The sequence below is a fragment of the Perna viridis genome, chromosome 7, assembly GCF_037379345.1.
Source record: "Perna viridis isolate PV_CMFRI_1.1 ecotype Kerala chromosome 7, ASM3737934v1, whole genome shotgun sequence".
In the NCBI taxonomy this organism is placed as follows: domain Eukaryota; kingdom Metazoa; phylum Mollusca; class Bivalvia; order Mytilida; family Mytilidae; genus Perna; species Perna viridis.
In genome coordinates this window covers 42,473,106-42,498,468 of record NC_142451.1, presented here as the reverse complement: position 1 = coordinate 42,498,468, position 25,363 = coordinate 42,473,106, and the positions used below count along the sequence as shown (strand labels likewise).

The 25,363-nt window shown below is 32.9% G+C and overlaps 1 protein-coding gene across 1 annotated transcript; it reads left to right on the top strand.

Annotated features, from left to right (window-relative positions):
* The first annotated feature begins 3,930 nt into the window (after positions 1-3,930).
* LOC148612777 (cell surface hyaluronidase-like) lies at positions 3,931-23,922 on the top strand. Its single transcript, XM_088595404.1, has 24 exons — positions 3,931-4,053; positions 4,473-4,692; positions 4,927-5,066; positions 5,577-5,736; positions 6,199-6,375; positions 6,980-7,198; positions 7,777-7,875; positions 8,520-8,656; positions 9,012-9,084; positions 10,098-10,231; positions 10,523-10,668; positions 11,022-11,091; positions 11,658-11,810; positions 13,094-13,244; positions 14,124-14,187; positions 15,274-15,309; positions 15,870-15,998; positions 18,408-18,600; positions 19,247-19,480; positions 19,829-20,031; positions 20,604-20,771; positions 22,676-22,850; positions 23,359-23,475; positions 23,795-23,922. Exons 1-24 carry the CDS (start codon positions 3,931-3,933, stop codon positions 23,843-23,845), a joined length of 3,372 nt encoding a protein of 1,123 aa, XP_088451530.1. The 3' UTR covers positions 23,846-23,922.
* Positions 23,923-25,363: the final 1,441 nt, after the last annotated feature.

The following is a 25,363-nucleotide window of genomic DNA, read 5'->3' as shown; positions in this document are numbered from 1 at the left end:
TGGTGGGGTTTTTTTTGTTTTTTTTTCATACCATGTTTCTGCCTGATTCTTACAGGGACTGACACTTAAGACTAATTTATTTTATTGTGACACTATGATGCAGGTTTTCCCTTCTTAAAAATACAAACTATTGAAGAAAACTATGTGTTTTGACTAAATGGTTCATTATCTATATTTTTTTTCATAACAAAAAAAATACCAGAATTAAAGGAGACCAAAAGGAAAAAGATGTCTTTCTGCTATTGTATCATGTCAATACCTCAATCAAAACAGAAAATGTAGGAACATGATTCAATCTGTTATTTGCAGGAGTAGACAGAAAAGATACAAGGGTATATTTCAGTCTCTTTGTTCTAACCTACAAAAAGCATTTTTAAGTCTCGTTTTATGTGTCGATATCCTATTTGGCACAGTCGTAAGTGTACAGTTGATCGTCGGTAATGACGTCACAACCTAAAATAACATTGTGACGACATAATTTACGATAAATTCCACACTTTGTGAAATCGACGCCTGGAATCATGCAAGGAGATATTGGTAATAAAATTTATCCCTATTATGTTTAAAATCCCTTTGATCTTTGTATACGATAATTTTCAATCTCACGCCAGTCGAGTGAGAATCAAAATTAGCACTAGTTTCTATGTCCTCACGTGACATACAAGCAACAGCGTAGGGATATTGGACGACCCAAATAACCGTCGGTTTGTTTACTGCGTGTGAAATAATGGCTAATTTGTGACAATATTTTCTAGTCTACAATGGGAAATGATTAAATACAGTAAATTACCCGATTAGAATGAATAAATCTCAAAATTATTCCACAAATTTCAAACGCGACCGTCATAGATAACCAATTTTTTTTCGAATAATGTGTATCACAGCTGCACAACATACGTGACGTCGCGTAGCACGTCGCCGAAAAATAGTCCCCAAAGGAAATTTTGCAGCGCTTATAAAACTTACATATTTAGGTCAGGAAAACTGATTACAATTCAGCAAAACAGCGATAAACAGATTATTAAATAATTTTTTCAACTCGCGGGAGTTTCTCGTGCTCATCTCGTCTCTCGACAAAGCCGCTCGACGAGATAAGAATGAGAAACTCCCTCTCGTTGAAAAAATATTGAATAATCTAGTAATATCAAGACTCACACGTTATTCCTCAAAGACGGCTGAGAGAAAACAACTTACAAGAGACATGAAAGGAAAAAAACAGAAATTAAATGAAATAGTAACAGCAACTCGGACTCCATACTAAAATATAAAAAAAAGACGTGACTTTCCCTTAATCAGCAAACTTAACATATTAACATGTAGTTTATTTGGGGGGGGGGGGGGGCTGATATGTCACGCATGTCTCTCCATGTTATAAAATCCGCAGTTGCTGTGCCGTGGTAAATATCAGGAAGGGTGACTTAAACAGTTACACGTTTTGAGCGAAACACGAATAGCATAAGACTTAGATATACTTGAAGTTTACCATGTAAGTTCATTTACTATCAGAACTGTTAAGTTTGAATCAAACTGATATATTTTTAAATCAATATGTTATGGCAGTTATATTCATACTTAAAAAAAAACAAATCAAAGATAAGTTCAATATTTTACTATTGACGAAACTGGGACATTTTTCACATGGTCTAGATATTAATAGGATAATTAATTAGAAAGAGTTCCGGCCGCGAGTTAAATCTTACTGAATTCTTGGCACGAGTGATCATATTTTGCTTCTTAGCTATAACCAATTGATTATCCTTTTTATTTTATTTATAAATTTTCTCCATTATTCGTTACTATTTTCCATATAAATTTCATATTTTGTGAACGGCGGATTGAATTTGTTTGGCGGGAGAAATCCCGAGAGTGAAATTACTGAGTGTATTAAACAGTGTGAAATATCGATTGTTTTTACACTGGGAATATTTAGTAAATCACTGCTAGATATATAATAAAATATTTTATCCATTGAGCAAAACAACGAAGTGACACCTCTTTCAATTACGATTTACATAAGAGGCTTCGAGACTCCATTTTGATACCTTGCAAATTTATATCATATGCTCCAGAATTTCTTGTTTGGTCGGAATATTAAAGTTGAAGATCTACTGTGAAATCTGTGTAAACGGGACATCATTTGTACGGTTTAGACAGGTGTTCGGATTTCCATAGTGTAAAATACAATTAAATTGAATATAAACAGAAAACAGACTCAAACATTTTTATAGAATTTTAAGGCATGAACAAATATTTTGAAGTTTCCCTTGTGTACTCTGGTACTATTTCAGTTGTTTAGAACAGTGCGTTACTTGCGTTTTGTCTTTTTTGTTTGCTTAGCAAATTCTATAGCCTTATTTACTTAAATCATTTTTACTTCCAATAACAATATTTTCCAGCTTGATTCATAAATAGACTAGCTGTCGAGTGTCGAGTTGAACAGATGAAAGGAAACTGTACAGGTAGCAATTGTCCTTAACACCTGGGACAACGCATGCGTCTTAACATTATGTCATGTGAAAGTGACAGAAATATGCTTGTCCTCAGCACCATAGTGCTTCTGAATGGACTTTCTGGTGTTCTTATCTCTCTATCACAGAAACTGACTTCAATATCATAAGCTTCGTCATTAAAATTAATTGGAAAAAAAAATCGCAGAACCTAAATTGAGCTTTGTACGTTTTAACTATGATGGACATTTTGAACAACAGATGATACTAAAATGATTATTTAATGATTTATTTATTCAATAGGAATCGCGCCAAGTATCATATGTGACAAATAAATCCGGTTGAAAATGTATCAAACTTTTTTTCAATGTATTTTTTTCTTTCTTTCTATTTTTCATGTATTGCATTTATTTTCACCATGTATAATTAATTCCTTTTTTATGAAATGATTGCATTTTCCTGTTTTTTTTAATGTACGTTCTTATTAGATTTATGTTTTTCCCAGGTCGTATATTTTGATATCAATATCAATGCTGGTAGATCAGTCCCTCAGAAGGTCATTACCTCAGGATATTTCATTTGGTCTACTATTCAAAATATAACGATATCTCAAATCTTATTTATATTTATCTGATTAGTTATAAACCTGTAATCGGTAATTAAAAATAAACAATGGTCTCTACAAAATTATCTAAAATCTCTTTATTTTTTTTCAACATTTCGTGGGTGGACATTAGTGCGAGTTAAGATAAAACATCAAAATTGAAAGGTAATGGAATTTACGCTTATTTAGACGTTCCGATTCTTTTATTGATAATTTTCATGGAAGTATAATAAGGTTATACAATGTAAACTTTGACTGAATTTATGATTAAAAAATACGTATTCATTATTGCAGAATAAGAAAACGACCTTACACAAATCATATGTTGTATTATAAAACTGCTAGTAAGAAGTCTTCGTGAATCACAATTGAATAAAAACTTGCAGTTGTATTCCGGCTTTGAATGCGGGAATACAAGAGCTAGTTTAAATCATTTTGTTTCATTTTTTTATTCAAAATTTGCTTATTTTCCTTCCAAATATGCACACACTAATTACATAAGTCGTTGCCGATTTCAGTTACCAGTATTTTTTAATGTCATGGCTTGCAGTTGAAACTTATACAAAGTGGTATTTGAAGGACGTGCAATCATTTCGAATGCAGACTAAGTTAAGAAAGTAATGACATATATAACAAAGCAAAACAAAACAAAACAAAAAAAACCAAACAAACAAACAAACAAAAACAAAAACTTAATTACAGCCAAAAGCAAAGACGAGGAAACCTAGGACATATGTTAATGTCTTTTAGTTTTTTCCTTCATATATCTTTCAATGGTTTAATAAAACTCGCTGTATATTCACCAACCAATCAAAATCAACTACTAGAAATGATGAAAATCGAAATTTTATTTCTCACAAAAATTAAACTTGGGTAAGAATGGACTGGGTTCGTAGTTTCTTGTTTTTTGTTTCAAGTATTGCCCTGGTGGTTTCGACATGCCCGCACAAAGAAACAGGCTTATTAGATTGGGATGACAAAAGTGCATGGAAAGACGGAAAGGTATTTTCTATTGTTATCTATATCATATTTCTAAATTTATATATTAATATGTTGTTTCGCACGATTAAAAAAAAAATCGGTTTCCTCTTGAGCTGGGAAGATGTGTTTTTTCCCCCCATCATATTCTTTGATTTAAAAAAATAATTTAAAATCAGCTTTATTCTTGATTTTCTGGTGTACATGTACCTGTAAAATCATTTTTAATTATTTTTATGAAATACGTTTTTAAATGGTTGATAACTATTAATGGCAAAAGAGCATACATTTCAAATTCGGAGGATGATTTTTTTTTATCATCGTCTCTTAAATTTCAAGTCAAAGTAACACTATAAGCACTTTTTTAAATATTAAAGGACGAAATAAATTTGGTATGAAGCAATATCACTTTTAAACAACATATTCTTGTTTTTTAAACAAAGGTCCCGGAGGACGATGATGACGCCATACTGACAGGATCTGTTCTAGTGAACTCCCAACCACCGAAACTTCATCATCTGACAATCTCTTCGGGTGCCAAACTTGTTTTCGATCCAGACACAGTTGTGCACCTTAAAGTACACGCAATATACATAGAGGGGGAGTTCGTTATAGGATCGAACTCGTGTTTATTTGATGGAAACGTGACGGTTACATTCTTGGGTAGGTCTTGAATGATTTCTTAAAGCTCTTAAGGCGAACAAAGCTTATAAAAACAGATAAAAACAGTAGAATCCGGAAACAAAAAAACAAAACAAACACATTAAACACACAGCAGCTCCTTTCATGAAAGCCTACGCTATGTGCATCGACAGGTACGTGCCATAGCGAACGAAGACACATTTTTTTACTATGGCGATAGAAATGGTCATATATTATTTGAAATATTCTGCACAGGTGAAGTAATGGAAGATAAAGTTTTACTTGTTAAATCTGGTGGAACTTTGGAAATACATGGCGAACGGCGTCTACCATGGACAAAGCTGGCTCAAACTGCTCCTAGATTACAAGAAGTACCGGACATACTGGAGGGCAAGGTAAATCAATCAAAATATGTCGAAACATTTATAAGAAGAAAATGTGTCAAACCTATTTGTTAGCTGAAATAACAAGATTTATTTAAATGAAAATAGCTTTTTAGGGTCATATCGGTATTCCAAATGTTTTGGTCGAAATCCTACATCTGTAACGTTTTAACTATATTTGTTCAAAGTTTGGTACTCCGATAATGCAGCTACTGGGATAACATCGATTTTGCTTTAAAAAGACATAACAATGATAATCATATTCAATGACATTGCATACTTTTTCTCGTTTAATTGAAATTATAAAAGAAACATACTGACCTCTGAATTAACCAGTTCTAAAGCCCTTTTGTTCATTCGGAATTGGATCTCTCACTCAACATCTTCGACATGTCTAAGTTCAATGTAAGAAAAGCATTTTTTTTTATTTCCAGGATATTCTAGACCTCTGCCATTCGGAAGTTTGTTTTCCTTAGATTGACTTAGAATAAGTAATAAGTTAAATATTCTTTCACTTTTTAGGACAATCTAGATTTCTGTAATGACAAGTGTGATAAAGGTTTGATTGTGTACGTGATCGACCCAGAAAATGGGCAGCTTATTTATGCCCATAGATTTGAATTAGTTGTCCAGGAGGATGAACTAGAAATTAGAATTGCTCAGTTTCTTACAACACTTGGAGGTATGTTATACACTAATCCACAAATTGCTGGTAACATTTATTTCAGTATACTTTTTCAGTGAAAAATATTTTACTTTTTTCTTTTATACCATAATGTTTTCACATGAAATTTTACATTGATATCATGCCAACATCAACTATCATTACAAAGAACAGTATTTTATTCATTTCGGATTTGGTATTCAAACTGTAACCAAACAAAACAGGGGGAAAGCAATAAGAAAATGAACGTTAACTGTTAAGGTAGTAGTATTTCAAGGAAAGAAGAAGGCTTTGGAATGCTGAGAGTTATTCAAAATATTAAAATACAGCCCACATAAGTCTTTTAATGCTTAATTAGATTCGTATGGACCAGACCGTGGCCGCAAGGGATAGTTTGACTAAATGTTTACATCATTTGTTCGATTAACTTGTTATAAATATCATTTTGTTGTGTTATGAGTGTTTTAATTTTTTTTTCAGATATACCAGATGGTCAGATTGTTGGAATAGGCATTAAGAAACAAATAGTGTCAGAAAAAGACAACCATGATCTCACTAAAATTTATGAGGGTATCGAAGCTCTAGCTCATATCGGGAAACAGACTCCTTTACGGAATGCAGACCAAGGGAGCGCATATGCTATGCTTACTATTAAAGGTAGTAATGTCGTGCTTTGCTAAGTAAAAAAATCTGAGGTCCTTTTCACAAAAATCGTAAGTGTAAAATTAGTCGTAAGTTATGACGCCATAGTAAATCATAGTATTGTGACGTCATAACTTACGACTGATTTTACTCTTACGATTTTTTGTGAAAAGGGCCACTATGGTCCTTTTCACAAAAATCGTGAGTAAAATTAGTCGTAAGCTATGACGTCATAGTAAATTAAAGTATTGTGACGACATAACTTGTCCCCTCAAGGCCACCTATGGTCTTCAAACTATTTTTGACAAATTTGTTGAACATAAGATGGGAAAGAGGCATTCATTCCAAGTCTAGACTCAAATCTTAATATCATGAAATGACGCTGGGATTCCCATAGATGGACACATAACGAAATTCATTTCATTACTAGTATGTTGTACAATTTGTTTTCGCCGTTTTACAGGACAGTTGTTCATAATACTCAGGTCATTATTTTATTCATTTTCTTACATTTTTTTTCTTCATACTTTGTAATTAAACGTCTCAGTCTAATTCCATCGAAAATAATTACAAATGTATAATACATGTGAAATAAACAATATTCTTTGAATGTATTTAGGTGACTCTAGTTCGACTATAGAAAGTTTTGAAGCGAATACGGGAAAGCATCATTCAGTTTTTGCTAAGATGTACTATAAAGGGTTAGCCTATGTCATGGAAAGCTACGTTTTGAACAAAGCAATGAGCTGCAACTCTAAACTATATCTTCACGTGTATGACGATACGCTGTATAGACCTACAATCACTCTTCTAGATGATGTCTCTACGTGGAAGCAAGGTACACTTACATAGGAATACATAGGCAGATTCGAAGAGGGTTTGTATAAGTCCGCTTTTTAAATTGAATAGTAGTTTTTTTTATGTTTAAACTTGGAAATATTCAGAAATGAATATTGTTCTATAAATAATCCCAAATTTTTTAATCAGTATTGTTTTATTACCACAAGTGAATGAAAGTCCTAATTTTCAATGTTAATGACAGGCTATTTTGCCCTTTTACAAATCTCTAGATCCGCCTTTGAAATATACAACAGTACAAAAACTTGAAGGACAAATTTTAACTGATTTAATTTAAATGGTTAATAGACAAAAATGTACAAAAAAAACCCTAATGAGGTTATGCATGGAATGCCATTTGCAAATGCACGAATATTAACAATGAAATCACAGCAGGAAACAACAAGGTTACATTAACACTTAAAAAATGTCTTGGCGTATTTTTTTTCGTTTTGTTAGTTTTTGTTTTTTCCTTTTCACAGCTATTGATTTATCAAAATCAAAGAGTATTATAAATGTGAGTGTTACTGTTTAAAAACGAATAAATGGTATGGTAACATATCTGTTCGCATTTTGAAGGAGATAAACTGGTTATGGCATCTACTGATTTTGATTCGGACCAAGCGGAAGAGGTAACAGTGTTATCAATTCCATCAGCCAATCAAATACAGTTGTCAGGTAAGTGTCACCGCACCTTGTAATTAATTGAAAAATTGATGATTTCTGCATCTAATCAAACTTTCCGCTTCTCCATCGACTAACGGAATAAGCAATGTACCGGCGATACATAGTTAAAAATTTGAAAAAAGCATAAATTTAAAGTGTTATCATACAAAATACCTGGAAAGTTTAATGACATTTTAAATATTTCCTGATCAATTTCAAGTATTTTTAATGAAATTAGTATTTTATAACTCACGATCAGATTTTTGAATACCGCAGTTATGTTTTATTCTTGATTTTTTTCTTTTTGTGTTAAGTCATAATATTTTTTTTATTCTATGGAAAAAAAAAGAATCTTAACTACCTATGTCTATCACAGGAGAAGCGCAACATTATATGCAATTACCAGTTATGACTCATTCAACAACCTCCAAAAATTACAGTTGTTTGAATATTTGGATTGTGTCGATCCAGTTTTTGAAAAAAATATTATGGCTGTAAAAAAACGTCACATGACAACAGGAAAATTACTTGAAATGCTGCAAATAAGACCATTAACTTGATATATTTAAATTTTATAAGTGAAGGAATATTCAAAAGTAAGTCTGCATATTCTAAGCGGAAACGCAATGGGGAAATACGGTATCTAATTATTTTAGCACCCCTTAAGTTCACCCATTACGGACAGATTTACAAGGGGGTAGATATGAGAGGTGAGGTCGGTTTACTCTCCAGGAACGTCAAGTTTACTTCAGAGGATGCCTCAACTAGTGAATTCTACGGGGGTCACATTAAGGTTAGTCGTTAAAATGCATTTTTATCGTACAAAGTTAATATTCGATTTCATTTAAACCACAGAACATTTTCAGAAGCCAAAATACATTTCTACGTTTGTATAGTTCTTGAACTTTAGTGGAAAATAGACTAGAACATGCTTTAAATTAACAAATGTTTATCTCTAATCGTCAAATTTTGAGCTGGTAGTTAAAATAAAAAAATACTATTTATGCTGAATGTTGTATGTCTTCACCACTGTCGCTACACAACTGATTTTACCGGCAAAATTAGTAGAATATCAAACTGCCATATTTTTTCATTCAATGCAACCTTAAACAGACATTTTTTTGCCTTAAAACCCATTTTAATTGTAGGTCTTAAATGGGTTTGACTCGGTACACATAGAAGGTGGTGAATTCGAGAACCTTGGTCAACAAGAGATTTTAGGTTTGTTATTGCAGTCTATTTATCTTTCTTTCTTTCATATCATTTACGGTACACTGATTTGTCGTTTTTTTCTTTGTTCTGGGATATTTGCATTGCCCTTTAAAGCGATACATCAGGATAATTTATCAAAGTTCATACATCTTTTTTTTTTTGTTGCTTATACGAATGTTTTTCGAAACGTTTTCCACACTTAACTACGCTTAATTGTCGACGTAGTTATTTTGTGTTATATCAAAAGATACGGATTTATATTTCCTTGTGTTTCATTAGTAAATCAACTTTTTGTATTGAAAGAAGTAATAATTCATTAGAGACATCTCTGGGTTATGTTCTAGACATCTCTGGGTTAAGTTCTAGACATCTCTGGAAATTACGTTCTAGACATCTCTGGGTTACGTTTTAGACATCTCTGGAAATTACGATTTACGTTGGAACTAACCCGGCAAAGATATGTGGCCTGTAATCTAAAGTCGAGATGTAAAAAAATCAACAGTCGACACCCATGACCTCACTGACCAATGTAAAGAGTCGAATATAATCGGTGACTTCAAACTCTCATAGAAGTTGACCTTCATCCAGTAGTACGGGTGTATATTGCATAAAGAGAATCAACTCATCCTTCCTTAGCACATTTGTTTTCCCTGTTTTCGTTTTGTTATATGTGTTATAATGTACTGTTGCACCACGGTAATGTCTCGTCGAAGAGTTAAATCTAGTTGGTGTCTTTGTCATAACTACTTCTTATTACTATTCCTTGACAGGAGAGGACGCTTACCCTACCGGTGCAACTGGTCCATGCTCCCAGTTTTTAGTGGCATTTACTTTTGTTGCTTAGTAACTATAATTTTGGTTATTTTATGTTCTTTGTTGTGTGTGTTCGTTTTCCATGTCTGGTCTTTGTCTCTGGAATGTTACATTCTTTTGATTACCGCTAGAATCTTGGTTCCCTTGATTATCCTTTGTAACAAATTAGTTATTCAAATAATTTAAAAATACTAGTATGTCTTTTGTAGGATCATATTCAATTCATTTTCACATGTGTGGGAATGTTGACGACGACCTCGACAAGAGACCTTGGATTCGTCAAAACTCTATTCACCATACGAATACAAGATGTGTTACCATTCATAATACAATGGGAGTATTGGTAAGTTTATTGAATATGTAATCTCATGCTATCATGTTTGTTGTCCCCTGCCAATGGATTTCATTGAATAAAAAACAAAATTTAAGTGAAAACAAAACAAAAAACAAAGACAAAATAAGACAAAAAAAAAAAATAAAAAAATAAAAAAAAACGGGAGTGACATCGGATACTCCGGAAGGGCAAACATATCCTGTTTTGCTAGCGACACTCGTCACATTTATTTATGAGTGTATTGACGTTGATAACTTATTTAAGGAAAAAGCTTCTCTAAACAACTTAATAATATTTCAGATTGAAGAAAATGTATGTTACAAGACTATCGGTCACTCATACTTCTTAGAAGATGGATCAGAACAGAGAAATATCTTCGATGGGAATCTTGGTTTAGGGACAGAAGATCCACCTAAAGGGAGAGGACTTATACCGACAGACAGAACGTACGTGCTCTTCTATAAAATGTAAAAGCGTTACGAATTTACATTTTTAATATAAATCAATATATACAACAGTTTTAACATACGGAGTGGATTTTATTATTACTAATTTGATGTTAGTTCACAAGCTTTTATCAAAATAGGGTGATTTGAAATTTTTGTGAAACATACCTTCTAATTAAGTACCAATCCATATAATATTCAGACAATGTCAATTGAAGAGATGATACATGATATTAGTTCATATTAGTGAACAACGCCTTTCTAACTACGAAATCCATTTTTTACGTAAATATAGTCCTAATATGCATACAGACCTGTATTTGGCTAGCGATTACTCTTGCTTTGTTATTCAGATGTCCCACAACATTCTGGGTTACTAACCCTAAGAACTATTTAAGGAACAATGTAGCTGCAGGCAGTCATGTAAGTGAAGTACATGTGTCATGGTAATTGTTTTCGAAATTCTTAAAACTACCCCCAATTCAGAAGTTCTGTAACTGCGTGTTGTTACGCTTGTAACACATTTAATTTTTTTTTAGTTGTCTGTTGCTTTCCCATTTTGACTGTTAGACTCTCAACTGCCCAACACAAACTTTAACCGGAGCTATTTTGGCCACTATAGATGGAAGCCATGAATACATTGGCTAATTCCATTTTTCTGTTTATCCTTGATTTTGCCAGTTTATACTATTGGTTATCTCCCTTTCCAATTTATGATAACGAATTCGGTACTAATTACTTTTATTTCAAACCCCGTAGGAATGTCAATTCTGCAATTGGATAATTTCTAATTGGTTAGAAATATTTATTAAACCGCGCTCATTTTCAAAATAAAAATAATATATGTTGTGAAGTGGCTCAAACTACACGTAAATAAGAATATTAAATTAGTAAACAATAGACACGTTTAAAAGATAAAAAGGAACTAAATACAAATGAAATATGAATAAAACGTAAAAATAAAAGTTAAAATAAACCTTTTTACATAGTGTAGAGGATACTGGTACAACTATCCAGATGAACCATTGATTGACGATGCCCACAAGAACGATCCGTCAGGTAAACCATGGATGAAGAAATTAGAGGCCAGATTCACAAGAGTATATGAATTCGAAAATAACGTTGCCCATTCTGGAGGCTCGGTAAGCACGTGATTACTTAAGATCAGATTATTAGTCCTTGGTTCCGTCTTAAATATGATATTTTAAAGAGTAATCATGGGGGAACCAAGATTCTAGCGGAAATCAAAAGGATGTAATCCAGGGACAAAGACAAAGACCAGACATGGAAAACAGACACACATAACCAAAATAATACGCACAAAGGAACAAAAGTGAATGAGCAACTCGGACTCCACTCAAAACTGGGAGCATGGACCAGCTGCACCGGCCGGTAGGGTAAGCGTCCTCTGCTTTTCTAGAAACACACTCCGAGCTGCTCATAAAATGTCAAGTCTGGGGTAGATTAAAGAAGAAAGGAAAACTATGACACGTTGCTCAAATCGGTTCTCATGGTGCAGATTGATACACCGTAGCGATCCACTAGTTTATGATGACGACCATAAAATTTCTGCAGTGATAACTTCAATCTTGTAGCAGCACCATCCTGTTCCAGAAGCCTAATTATAAGAAGTCTAGCGCGGTGCAAAAAGTCTCCGTAGTTACGGCAAGCTCTAACATATCAAAAATAACATTATTAGTGTGTAATGCTAAGCACACGATGTTGTGAAAATAACCGTGTTTACAAAATACTTCTTTTTTTATTTTCAAAATAAAAAAAACAGTTATGTACAATGTTCCTACCAATATTTTTTGTCCACTATACATAATGAAACTTATTTAGAGTCTTTTCAATTTAATTTGTTGAAGCATAATTTTATATAAATTGTCTTTTGTTCTAAAACTTTGAATATCTTAAATGTTACATCGTTTATACAACAGAAAACCAATAATAAGATGGCATGTATATAATTAAGTAATATAAAATTATTACAACTGATAAAGATGGGTGTGATAGTTTATTTTCAAATTCAAATTCTTAGCGTCTCAGACAATGTAAAGTAATTAGTGAAGTTACTTTTCGTAATTCCTATCTGTTAGACGATTCTAATATGACGTGTTTCAAGGCTCTTTAGACCACAGCCATGGTAAAAAGTGATAAACATATGACCAATATCATAGACTGCGTCTATTCAACGATATGATAAAAACCTAATCCTTTTAGAATCGAAATAAAACACAGATACTCCATTTTATCATTGTTTTACCACCGACTGGCCATTTATGTCGTAATCTAACCACTCGCTATCGCTCGGAGTAAAAAATGCGATTTAAATGGACAGCCTGTGGTAAAACAATGGTAAAATGGAGTTTTACTTTATTTATTAATTAAATATACATAATATACGCTGAATTTATCATACAAGACTGGACTACAATTAGACAACATTCTGAAGCCAAATGGAGAATCCTCTGGTTACAACAAGTATCGACCGATGAAAAACCCTGTAGAAAACAACTGTATTGAAGATTATAGTAAATGTGAACAAGACTGCGTTTATCTCAACCGATTTACAGGTAATCTAAGAGGGTAATATTTCTAATGGAAAGAGCTAAGAACCATATTCAGAGGATTTCTTAAATGAGTCTCGGCCAATTTGTGTAATCTTATTAAATTTAAGGAACATATCTTAACTGATTCTCAGACAGTTCAAAAACAATTTTAGCACAATTTTCTCGTTTATCATAAATTGACAAATTTTGAAAAAAATGAACTAGAAAGCATTTATATATGTGATATTTAATATGAGAAAGGTATGCTTTTGTGTTATTTGAAATGTTTTTGAATTATTTTATGATTAGTACTTAAGCGTTTAATACCATATGCATATTACACGTATAATATACCTAACATTCCATGTGAGATGAAAATTTAGTTCCTTTGAAGTTTGCAACATAAAATAATTTCAGTGTTAAATTTATATGATGTTTGTCATAAGTGCTTCAAAATAACCACAACAACACACTCGCTTAGAATTCTCTTCACTCAGGGAATGTTGTAATCGATTACCTCGTTTCTATTATTAAGCGATTTTTTAATTTTTTTTAAGCATCCATTCTTCGTCAATACGTATGAAATCGCAGGAAAAAATGTTTTCAAAAGTGATTACTAGTTTTGATATTTAGAAAAACATAGTATTGAAAAGTAGTCGTTTGTTTAGATATTTTTTGAATTGTTCATCACACAACTCTATCGCTTTTTTTTTTATTGAGGAAGGTTCCTTGCCAAACTTTTCATTTTTCACTTTAAGCAACGTTTATGTTTTCCACATTTGATTTAATGATATATTTTGGGCCTTTCTATTACATAATTTTTCATCTGGTCTTTTATAAATTTTTCCGTTCTTATTGACAGATGTTTTTCTTATAAATAAAAAATAATCTAAACTTTCCCAGGATACAAAAACAGAGGTTTCAATGCATGGATAAGAGGTGGATGTATTTATCTTACCAATTCATCGTAAGTGTTTCCATATATGGGATTATTAACAAGTAATATTGTAGCCGATGTTATTAATTTGACAATTTAGTCTACACTCTCATCCAGTTGTAAAAGAAAAAAAGGAATGGAATTTTTTTTTTAATTAAATCGAAGCAGTTATTGAGATTTTTATGAATGAATATTCTAATAAAGATACTTTAGAAAAGACAAAGACGAAAAATAAAGTCATAAGGAATTCGGACTGAAATACTTTATGCCGTGTTTTAGAATTCTAACGTCTTTGTATTTTATCACTAAAGATACCAGAATTTTCCTATATGAAGCCATTTGAGATCTCCTTATTCCTAAAGTCACAAAATAGTGTTTTATGACGTAAACACATTTTTGTCAACCAAGGCGTTCTTACTTGGCTTGAAAAACACAGATTTATTTTTCAAAGTGAGAAAAAGAATCAAACACCACCAGAAATTAGAAGACGTAGAAATTTCAGACGCCCTCGGGTAATATTTCAATGTTGTTTAACTCGACAGAGCATCGTTACAAAACTTGAAATCTAAACCTTGGGTATCTTTTGTGATCTCTCTGTCTTGCACTCTCAGCGGTGTTCGAATCTTAGATTCTAAGATGTCCTAATGCTTTCATTATTCGTTTTTTTCTTGATACTTAAGGGGTGTAAGTTCAGAAGGAGTAATCAAGGGAACCAAGGTTATAGCAGTAATCAAAAGAATGTAATCCGGGGACAACGACTAGACATGGAAAACAGACATACACAACAAAGAACATACATACAAAGTAACAAAAGCGAATGAGCAACTCGGACTCCACTAAAAACTGGGAGCATTGAGCAGGTGCACCGGTAGGGTAAGCGTCCTCTGCTTTTCTAGTAACACCCGCTGAGTTGCTCATAAAAAAAAATCAAGTCCGGGGTAGACGAAAGAGGAAAGGAAAACTATAACAAATGTATACTGTTATGACTTTCAGTATATATTTTCCTCACGTTCTCAGAAATTATTTTTTACTTAAAAGAAGCTGTAAATAAATAGGTTTCTTTTAAATTTGACAGTATCTTAGTATTGATTGAAATACATGTTAACATTGTTTTAGAATGTCAGATGGTCTTACAGGATTGGCTATGCTTAAGTGAGTATGAATAATATATTTCAGCTAATTGTAACGAAGGCGTGACAAAAAACATAATAATGCAAGCTAGTGAATTCCTTTCACGTTAACAATAATATCTTTAACTTGGCTGTTTTTGTTTAACTATCATGAGACTAGGGGTTCAAATTTGTGGTGATCAAAATGATTTTTGAAAAAAAAATTTCAGCAATTACCACTGATACTATACATAAAAAGGTACGTGTAATGTTAAGATCGAAAGAGGAGTGTCTATGCCTTTTGTATTAACGGTATCTAAACTTACAAACACTTTCTCTACTTTGGAAGAAAAAAAAGTTTCGTGCGAAAGTTGATAATGTATATAAGTTTTAAACCAAAGGCACAATCGAGAAGAAATATAAAATATGAAATGATCTATATACAGTGTTTTATCTTTGATCTGTCTTTTTGTCGGATTAATAATTGAATCAAGTTATTAGAAATATATAGATTTTCAGTGTCAATGTATACGATATCTATTCCCATTTCTATACACCACTGTTTTTAATTTTATATAAGAACGAAATAAAATGTATTTATAGGGACAATACTCATACACAGTTCTTTGAGAGAAGTATTGTCATTGGAGATTCTGATAATTACGGAGTCCCAGAATCTTTCTTACCAAAAGATGGGCCCCTGCAACGTTCTTTCCCGGGTGGTATGAACATGTACGTAACCAGATAGGCTACATAAAATTTACTAATTTATGATATACTTGTATTAATGCAATAATGAATTTTTGCACTCTTTTGATAAAATGTTATCTATATTCAAGTAATGTTTTATTGTTACAGGTATTGCAATATTTCCTTAAAATGACAGTATGCATCTCGACAATAATCAGAAATATCATTTACAGGTAGTTCAAGGAGCATAATACTTCCTCTTTGTCTTTCTATTTCTTCAATATATTCTAAGCTAGCATACAGCAACTGCGAGCGTTCTTTAAAGTGCATATATCATTTGTCTATACGGTTAATGTTGAGGTATTCCATGGAGGAAATTGGATGTATTATTGAATGAAATTTATAGTGTGTTTGTATGTTATTTCAGTTCATTTTACTTTACATTAAAGGGGATCGTTAAGGCCTTAAAAACTAGTTTAACCCACAGCAGATTTCATGCGCCTGTCCATAGCCAGGAGATGTTGGTCATTAATATGTCATTGTATCGTAATATTACTTTTTAGGTTGATTTTGTAGAATTGTCATCGTTCAGTTACCGTGTTTTTTAAATTGGTTGTTGTCAGGGCCTTCCAGAGCTTATCAAAGCCGTGTTTACACTTATTGAAAACCTTTTAGTGATCTCTGAAAGAGATCTTACTACTTTGTATTTAGATTAAACGCTGGGGCATTTGTTACGTTTCACCATATCCGTTCGTTTTCTGTTTGTTTATGTAGCTCTTTTCCTTTTTTAGTTATCATTATTAGCGTACGATATGGATGACGTATTATTTATATTTCAAAAATCAATTTGTCTAACTAGGCTTTCTGTATGCGCTATGAACATTTTATGAGTTTTATTTATTTAATTTTTATTACAAGAAACAGTAAGTGATTCTACATCATCACCAAAACTTGAAATTCACACTAGCGTTACATGCAAAAACCTTGACTAAAATTTACTTCATCATTCTTTACATAGTTTCTTGCAAAAAAAACTCGAAAGATCCCCTGTAAACCCTCAAATCAAGATTATTTTCAGAATTCAAAGGAATTAAGACCTATGATTTTTCAATTCTTTATTCTTCTATTTCCCATATTCAGTTAAAATCCCGACTTAAAAACGTTTATACATCGTTGTTACTCTAAAACGACGGTACACCTAAATACAAATATGTAATTATTGGTGGAGATTCCAAATCATCTTCCAAATATACCGAAGGTGTTTCCAAGATGCTGGAATTTTTTATCAACAACTTATTTGTCCAGTGTGGTGGACGCGTTTTTTCAACAAACGGTCGGCATTCCATTGGAAACAAATTGTGCTCTTCTACTTACTGACCTATTCCTTCGCTATTATGACGCTGACTTTATAGCCGATCTGATAATCCTTTTATCTCAGTTTCCGCTATATAGATGATGTATTATCAATAAATAATTCTATTTTCGTGGATTTTATATATCACATCTACCGCAAAGAATTTGAGACAAAGGATGCTACAGACATTGTGAAGTCAGCCTCATATCATGACCTACACTTAGAGATCGATGGTAAAGGAAAACTAATGACCAAATATACGACAAACGCGATGGCTTTTCATTTTGCATTGTCAACTTTCCTTTCACCTGTCGCACAATCCCTTCAGCACTTACGTATAGAGTTTTCATATCACAACTCATGCGTTATGACAGAGCTTGTCGTAACTATGCAGACTTTTTGCATTGCGCTAGACTTCTTACAATTAGGCTTCTGGAACAGGGTGGTGTTGCTACAAGATTGAAGTAATCACAACAGAAGTTTTATGGTCGTCATCATAAACTCGTGGATCGTTACGGTAAGCTACCGATGCACCTGGTCCATTCTCCCAGTATTAGTGGAGACCGAGTTGCTCATTTACTTTTGTTACTGTGTATGTATTATTTTGGTTATTTATGCTCTTTGTTGTGTGTGTCTGTTTTCCATGTCTGGTCTTTGTCCCTGGATTCATTTTAATTTCCGCTAGAATCTTAGTTCCTTTGATAACTCTTTTATCTATCAGTTGAACCACATGTGACATGAACAAACATGCAGTTGTTTATAGTACTAAGTAAGCGATAGACTCCTACTCTACCGATGCACCAATCCTGATGAAGGTCAACTTTAAAAAGGATAGCAAACTGAGATTTTTCTCAAATACACGAATTTTCCTAAATTTTCAATTTCAAGCGATCTGGCTGTTCGTTCGAAATTTGAGTGAATATGAGGTTTGTATATGGAACCTGGCCTGTTTTTTGTTATTAACTTTATTAGCTTCAAGTTGTAACCAGGTTGCTTTATTAACATTTAATATTCTGTTTTTTTATTGTTGGTTCAAGGTATTTCTGCTACTTCTTTCAATTTTCGATTATGATTTCGTTCTTGTTTCACATTTGCAGGGTTATGCGTACAAGAATACGAAATGGAGTAGAGTACAGAACTGGACCAACTTTCTACAAAGATATATGGTTTGCGGATTTCAAAGATACAAATGATTATTACAAAATGGGTGCTATAGGTTTTCCGCAGGGTAGAAACGATGCATTTTCTTCCCGGAATACAATTACAAATGCCAAGTTTGGATTTGTTGATGTAAGTTAATCTCTGAAGTGGGAAAAATTGCAATAAATAGTGCACACGTTTATCATTAGAAAAGCGAAGGATTGTTTAAAAGCTGCAAAATAACTAAATTGAATTACAATGAGTAAAATAAAATTGAAAGCGTAATATGCAACTTTTTTTGTGTGAGATTATCGGGCATTGAAAGAGTAATCGAGGGAACCAAGGTTATAGCGGTAATCAAAAGAACGTAATCCAGGGACAAAGACCCGACATGGAGAACAGACATACACAACAAAGAACATAAAGTAACTAAAATCATATGTCGGCGGAAATTATGCTCACCATTAGATTATGTTGGGCAAGGCGAAAATAAGTATAATTGTCAGTTGTCAACGATGATATTTAAAGTAACAAAATTAAATGAGCAATTCAGACTCCACTAAAAATTGGGAGCATGGACCAGGTGCACCGGTAGAGTAAGCGTCCTATGCTTTTCTAGAAACACCGGCCGAGTTGCTCATAAAAAGTCGAACATATGAACATATTGTATTTTTAAAAGCCTCGTTGCACACTGGACATTACTTTTTATAATTAAAATTAATTTGTATCACGGATATCTGTGCGGTATCATAAAGAATTATGTTGGAAATTAATGAAATTTCTACGTACTACAAAGCCAACGGAAGGTAACAGAGTAAACGACTATAGTCCTGAAGATGAACAATTTACCAACCTAGATGGCGACGATAATCACCTGGTTCGAGATGACGGCGAGACTGTTTCCCAAGCATCGTGTAATGACCAATCAGTGACGGCGACAATAGTAAGACCGGAAGCGTTCCATGTGACATCTAATTGTAAATCACGTGACAATTGGAACATGGCATGGTGCTGTAATAACTATGCGACGGTAAAATTTCATTGAAATTATAACATATGTATCTAGGGAAATAAACACTATCTCGTTCAAACAGTTACGTATAATGTGTTAATATTATAAATATATATTTATAGATTTTATTGATATAAACCTTACTATTAATTCTTACTTCTAAGTAATAGTTTTGAAAACCAATTTCTTATGAAACTGACTTAAAAGAACAACTCTGCGGTTTATTCTAAGATTAATACCCCAATGTTAAATTTATATTCTATGTGAAAGACTAACATAAAAACATGTAAGATAATTTCTTTTAATTTCTGCTACAATCTTGGTTCCCTTAATTGCTCTTTAAAGAAACAAAGTTGTATTTTGTAGATAAGGGTGATAGACAACTCTAAGATAGACAACGAAGAAATCGTTACCATGGTGAGAGATGATGACGTTGATGCAGCATTAGATTCTGACATGGACCGTCAGGCTCCATTCTTGGTAGCCACTGGTGGAGAATTTAGTTATACAATGTACTTTAACTCGGACATCCCAAAGGAGATCCATTTCCAAACTTGGGCAATAACTAAGTGAGTATTTAGGCAAACCATAAAAGTACAGTGTAATTTCTGAAAACAGGAGTTTTTTTCAAGTAAAATTCGAAAATACCGTGCAGGTTACCTTATGTAGTTTAATATCCGGAGCTAATTTTCTGGTAAAATATTCCTTGATTCATTTAATTGAATTTATGTAGATTTAAACAAGAAAACCATACATTCAAATGATTAGCTGAAGTGCCTGCAAACCATGCGGAATTGCTTGCTTCAAAGAAATGATATTAACGTTTTTAGTATTCAATAACCACGAGTTTTCCCTTAAGGATTGAAACAATTCTTGATATAGTGAAATGTGCCCGGAGCTAAATTTCTCTGTTAAGATAGGCTTAACTATATATATAGACTGGTATATAGTGGTTATAGATGCATTTTGACTGTACAAAAAGTATCCACATGTTAATTTTAATGCAGTCTATACATGTTATTTAGTGGATAACTCTTTGTCCAATGGATACAGTTGAACAATTGGGCCAGTCGTTTATCCAGGTTCATACAGGGAAATGTTTCGGCAGATTTAACTACACTAGTACTCAATACCTTTGTAGGAGCAACTATGTTCGACTAGGAGTATGTTTACCACCAAACGCAGAATTTGAGCTGAAACGGTTCAACCCTCATGTATTTGGTATTTCAAAATGGACGAAAGTGTCAACTCTTGCTGACCTCGACAAAGATACTACCGGTAAAAAATACTTTTACCATGCCGACTCTGGGTAAGGATAGTTGTATATGAGGAATCCAATTAAGTTAAAAACATCACTGATCGGCGTTACAATAAATAGATAGTCAGTGGGCATAGTAAAAGCATAGAAAACAGAGGCGAAGCAATTAAAACATACACTGTAATTCGATAACTCATAGCTCATATCTAGAGGTTCATATGACATATATGTCGTTTCGAAAACAATATAAAATTTTTGTTTTATTTTGTTAAAAATCGATTTAGTTATAAAAAAACTATTTCAGTTCACCAAAATATAATTAATACCTGTTTTCACAAATACTTAAATAATTACTCACAATCTAAACATGCTAATGTTTTAAAAATATTTCTAACTAGTATAGTAGACTTTGTTATATTATCATGATGCTAAACATTCACACTATTGATAAGTGTCGTCTCAACAACATTTATTTGAACAATATTTTAATTCAAGTTTTTAATTTTGCCAAAGGCCATGTGAGCTATTGCCATCACTTGGTGTCCGTCATGGTCGTCGCCCGTCGTCGTCGTTAACAATTACACAAAACTCTTCTCCTCCGAAACTGCTTGACCATTGAGAACCAAACTTGGTATGAATGTTCCATTGGGGTATCCTGCATAGAATTGATGTGGGGATTTTTGATTTGTCAAGAAACATGGCCGCCGTTACTAAAAATATAACATAGGGGTCAGACAGTAGTTTTTCGCATATATCTCCTATATATTCTGGCTAGCTAAAGTCTAGCTAAATTCTGACAATAGTAAAAATATTCAGCATGATGTAGTCTATCTGTGGTCAAATTCTGGTTTAAATCTTTAAGCCATGTTGGGGTTATTGCTCCGTTTCAACAACTTTTGCTATTGTTAATGTCATTTCTTTCAAAAATCTTCTCCTCTGACACTACTAGACCAATTGAATTTAAACTTGGTAGGAATGTTTCATTGGGTATCCTGCATGGAATTGATGTGGGGATTTTTTATCTGTCGAAAAAAAAATGGCCACCTTCACTAAAAATAGAACATAGGGGTCAAACTGTTGTTTTTCGCATATACCAAAACCGTAAGGTTAAGCGAAATTCTAATTAGGTAAAAGTGTTCAGCATGATAAGATCTCTCTGTGGTCAAATTTTGGTTTAAATTCGTTAAGCCATGCTGGAGTTATTGCATTGTTTCAACGATTTTGCTATTTTTAATGTTAGTTCTTTCACAAATCTCCTCCTCTGACACTACTTGACCAATTGAAACCAAACTTGGTATGAATGTTCCTTGGTGTATCCTGCATAGAACGATTGTGAGGATTTTAGATCTATCAAAAATCAAAACCGCTGTTACTAAAAATAGAACATAGGGGTCAGAAAGTAGTTTTTTGCATAAATCTCCAAAACTGTTAGGTTTAGCCAAATTCTTTTAATAGCTGAAATTATCCTTATTATTAGGACTACAAAAGTTTTCAGGAATAAAAGTTGTCAGACGATTTCTTGTAAGAGTCATTGCCATTGAAAGATGAAAAATGATGTTTTTTTTTTACAGTTATCAACCAATATCTTGAAAACTATGATTAGAAGGAAACTTTCAATTTGCGGAAATGATCGAACGAAACTCTTCTTGATTCAAAATTTTTGGACTTCTTGTTAAATTAATTGCCTTTGAAAGGCAAAATTCAACCAAGTGAGCGATTCAGGCTCCTGGATGCCTATCGTTTTTTCTATAAATTAAGTCGATTTTTGGCTGTTATGAAGTTTAACTTCATTTATTTTGGGGCCTTTTACAGCTTGCTTTATGGTGTAAGTTTTGCCCATTATTGAAGACTGTATTGTGTCCTCTAGAAAACTGATTGTTCGTCGCTTGGATTTTAGTGTTTGTCGTCTCATTGGCAATCATACCATATTCCTTTTTTATATCTCTTTCCAATAGGTATTTCGCAACAATCATTATACACGAGGAAGATTTTCTCCCAGGGGAACTATATGAGAATCCTGAGGGCAACAGAGCATCACGACTGCTTATTACAATAAAAAAAGGGGACAGAAAGAAAACAACATGTCTCGATTCTGTCCGTAAATCTCTCGGAGATATGACTCCCAAGAAGGTTGTGGTTCTTAAAAATATGTACAAATATAAATATATACTTCTCTTACCTATCTCTAAACACAGATACCTATGAAATTCAATATTGTTGTAGCAAAAGGTCCAGTATTTAAACAGATATGTTTTGAAGATGTGGTTTTGAATGAAGCTATTCTCTTTTTTCATATCTACTTTTTATGGTCATCTTAAAAATGTTTTTTATTTTTCTTTTGTTAGAATAACCATAAACTGTTATTTTGTGGAAACTTGTTCCAGAATATCAAATTGATTCCGTTGCTATTAATTATTAGAGAAACACACCGTTTAACTTGTATACAATAACAAATTGACGTTTTCATAGCTTTTTTTCTTTACTTGCAATAATAAATCACCCACGAAAATAAGCATGTCTGCAGAATAATGTTGCCGTCATCAGGTCATTTTACTTTTCACATTACAGAACAATATTCAGTTGTAAATGATCTTGCATTTTCTGTCATATTATCAATAGTTATGTTGTAATAAAACAGGTATCTAGAAAAAGAAGTTTGCAATCCCTGATCAGAAGACTAATGGAGAAAAATTCCAGTTATATTTCAAAGACTGATTCAAGGATCTTGCAGGCAGATTCTGTCAACCCGCCGTCGGTAATTCTCGCTTTAATTCAACATAACATTATTATTTTTTAAAAATTAATTTATAATAGCTCGTTGTAAGAAGAATGGTCTTATTATTTTAACCAGTAGCATTTAATAAAGCAAACTTAATTGCCTTAATTTATACCCCCGTTTTGTCTTTTCATATTTTGACATGAGGTTTATATATGTCAAAATGTGGGATTCCATTTCAGTCTAAAACGTTTATAGTCTATTTATATGGTTACTTGGCTGTGGAGTTACATACTAATACATACGAATATTTGTATAAACCTTTTTTTTACAGTTTTATTGAATTTTGATTTTTCAGGATTGGGGAGCTCACTCTACGCACGTTCCTTGGCCAAGACAGAATGCCTAAACAAATAATTATCTATTGTTTCGTTATATATAAAGTTACGTTAGATAAGCTACTATAATATTAAAATTTATTATCCATTTTCTGCTTTCCTTTAAATTACTTTCAAAGGACAAAATGCTCAAAGTATCAAAATCCATTCAAACAGAGCAAAATTATTGAGCTAGACATAACAGGTATTGTGCAAAAATAACATCTTCGAATTGTATAATGACAAAAAAAACTTTCACTTTTTACAGTACCCTAAACGTAGAAAACATGGATACCATAGTTCAAAATTTATATGTTCGCACAAATAGGGGAGTCGGGTTTTTTTTATCTTATGTGGGACAGCGTTTTAGGACAAGTAAGATTTCAATCGAAAGATTGTAATCTAAAGGTAATCAAGGGAAATAAGATTATAACAGAAATCAAATGAATGTACCCACAATCGAACCGATGATACAAGAGTAATCAATGGAACCAAGGCTATAGCGGTAATCAAAAGAATGTAATCCAGGGACAAAGATCAGACATGGAAAACAGACATACACAACAAAGAACATAAAGTAACTAAAATCATACATACAAAGTAACAAAAGCAAATGAGCAACTCGAACTCCACTAAAAACTGGGAGCATGGACCATGGACCAGGTGCATCGGTAGAGGTAACGTCCTCTTCTTTCTTAGAATCATCCACCGAGCTGCTCATAAAAAGTCAAGTCCGGGGTAGAAAAAAATGAAGAAGAAAGCAAAACTATGACACGTTGAATAAATCGATTAGATACATCTTAACCATCCACGAGCTCATGATGACGACCAAAAAACTTCCGTAGTGATTACTTCAATCTTGTACCAACATAACATTGTTCCAGAAGCCTAATTTTAAGTCTAGCGCGGTACAAAAATTCTGCGTAGTTACGGCAAGCTCTGGCATAATGTATCAGTTGTGATATAAACACTCCATACGCAGGTGCTGAAGGGATAATGCGACAAATGAAATGAAGTTTACAATACGAATAAAAAGTCATCGCCATTATTTTTTATAGTTTGGCCAACAGTTTTTCTTACTATCGAACTCTAAATGTAGGTCAAGATATGAGGCTTAGTTCACATTACCTCCAGTATCCTTTATCTCAATTTCTTAGTGGCGTATACATATGGTGTATGAAATCCCCGGAAATAGGATAGTTTAACGATAATACATTATCTATATCACGAGTCGAAGATGTAATACGTTTTGATGACAAAAACGATGTTGTTTTATACTTTGTCTGCTGGCTGCTGGCTAGACAATCCTTTTGTTACATCGGGTCTTGAAAACTGATGTACCATTGAGACTTATTTGCCTACTTAAAAGTTTCATCTGTTTGTAAAATTGCGTTTTTCAGATACTGATTGGTCAAATTGAATTTAAGTGCACTATGGAAAAATGGCGCGAAAATTTTTCCGCACTTTATCCTAATATAAGCAGTCAAAAAATATTTACGTCACAGATGCTTCAGGATAAATTTAAATAGTTGTTCAGTTGTTTTCTAGAT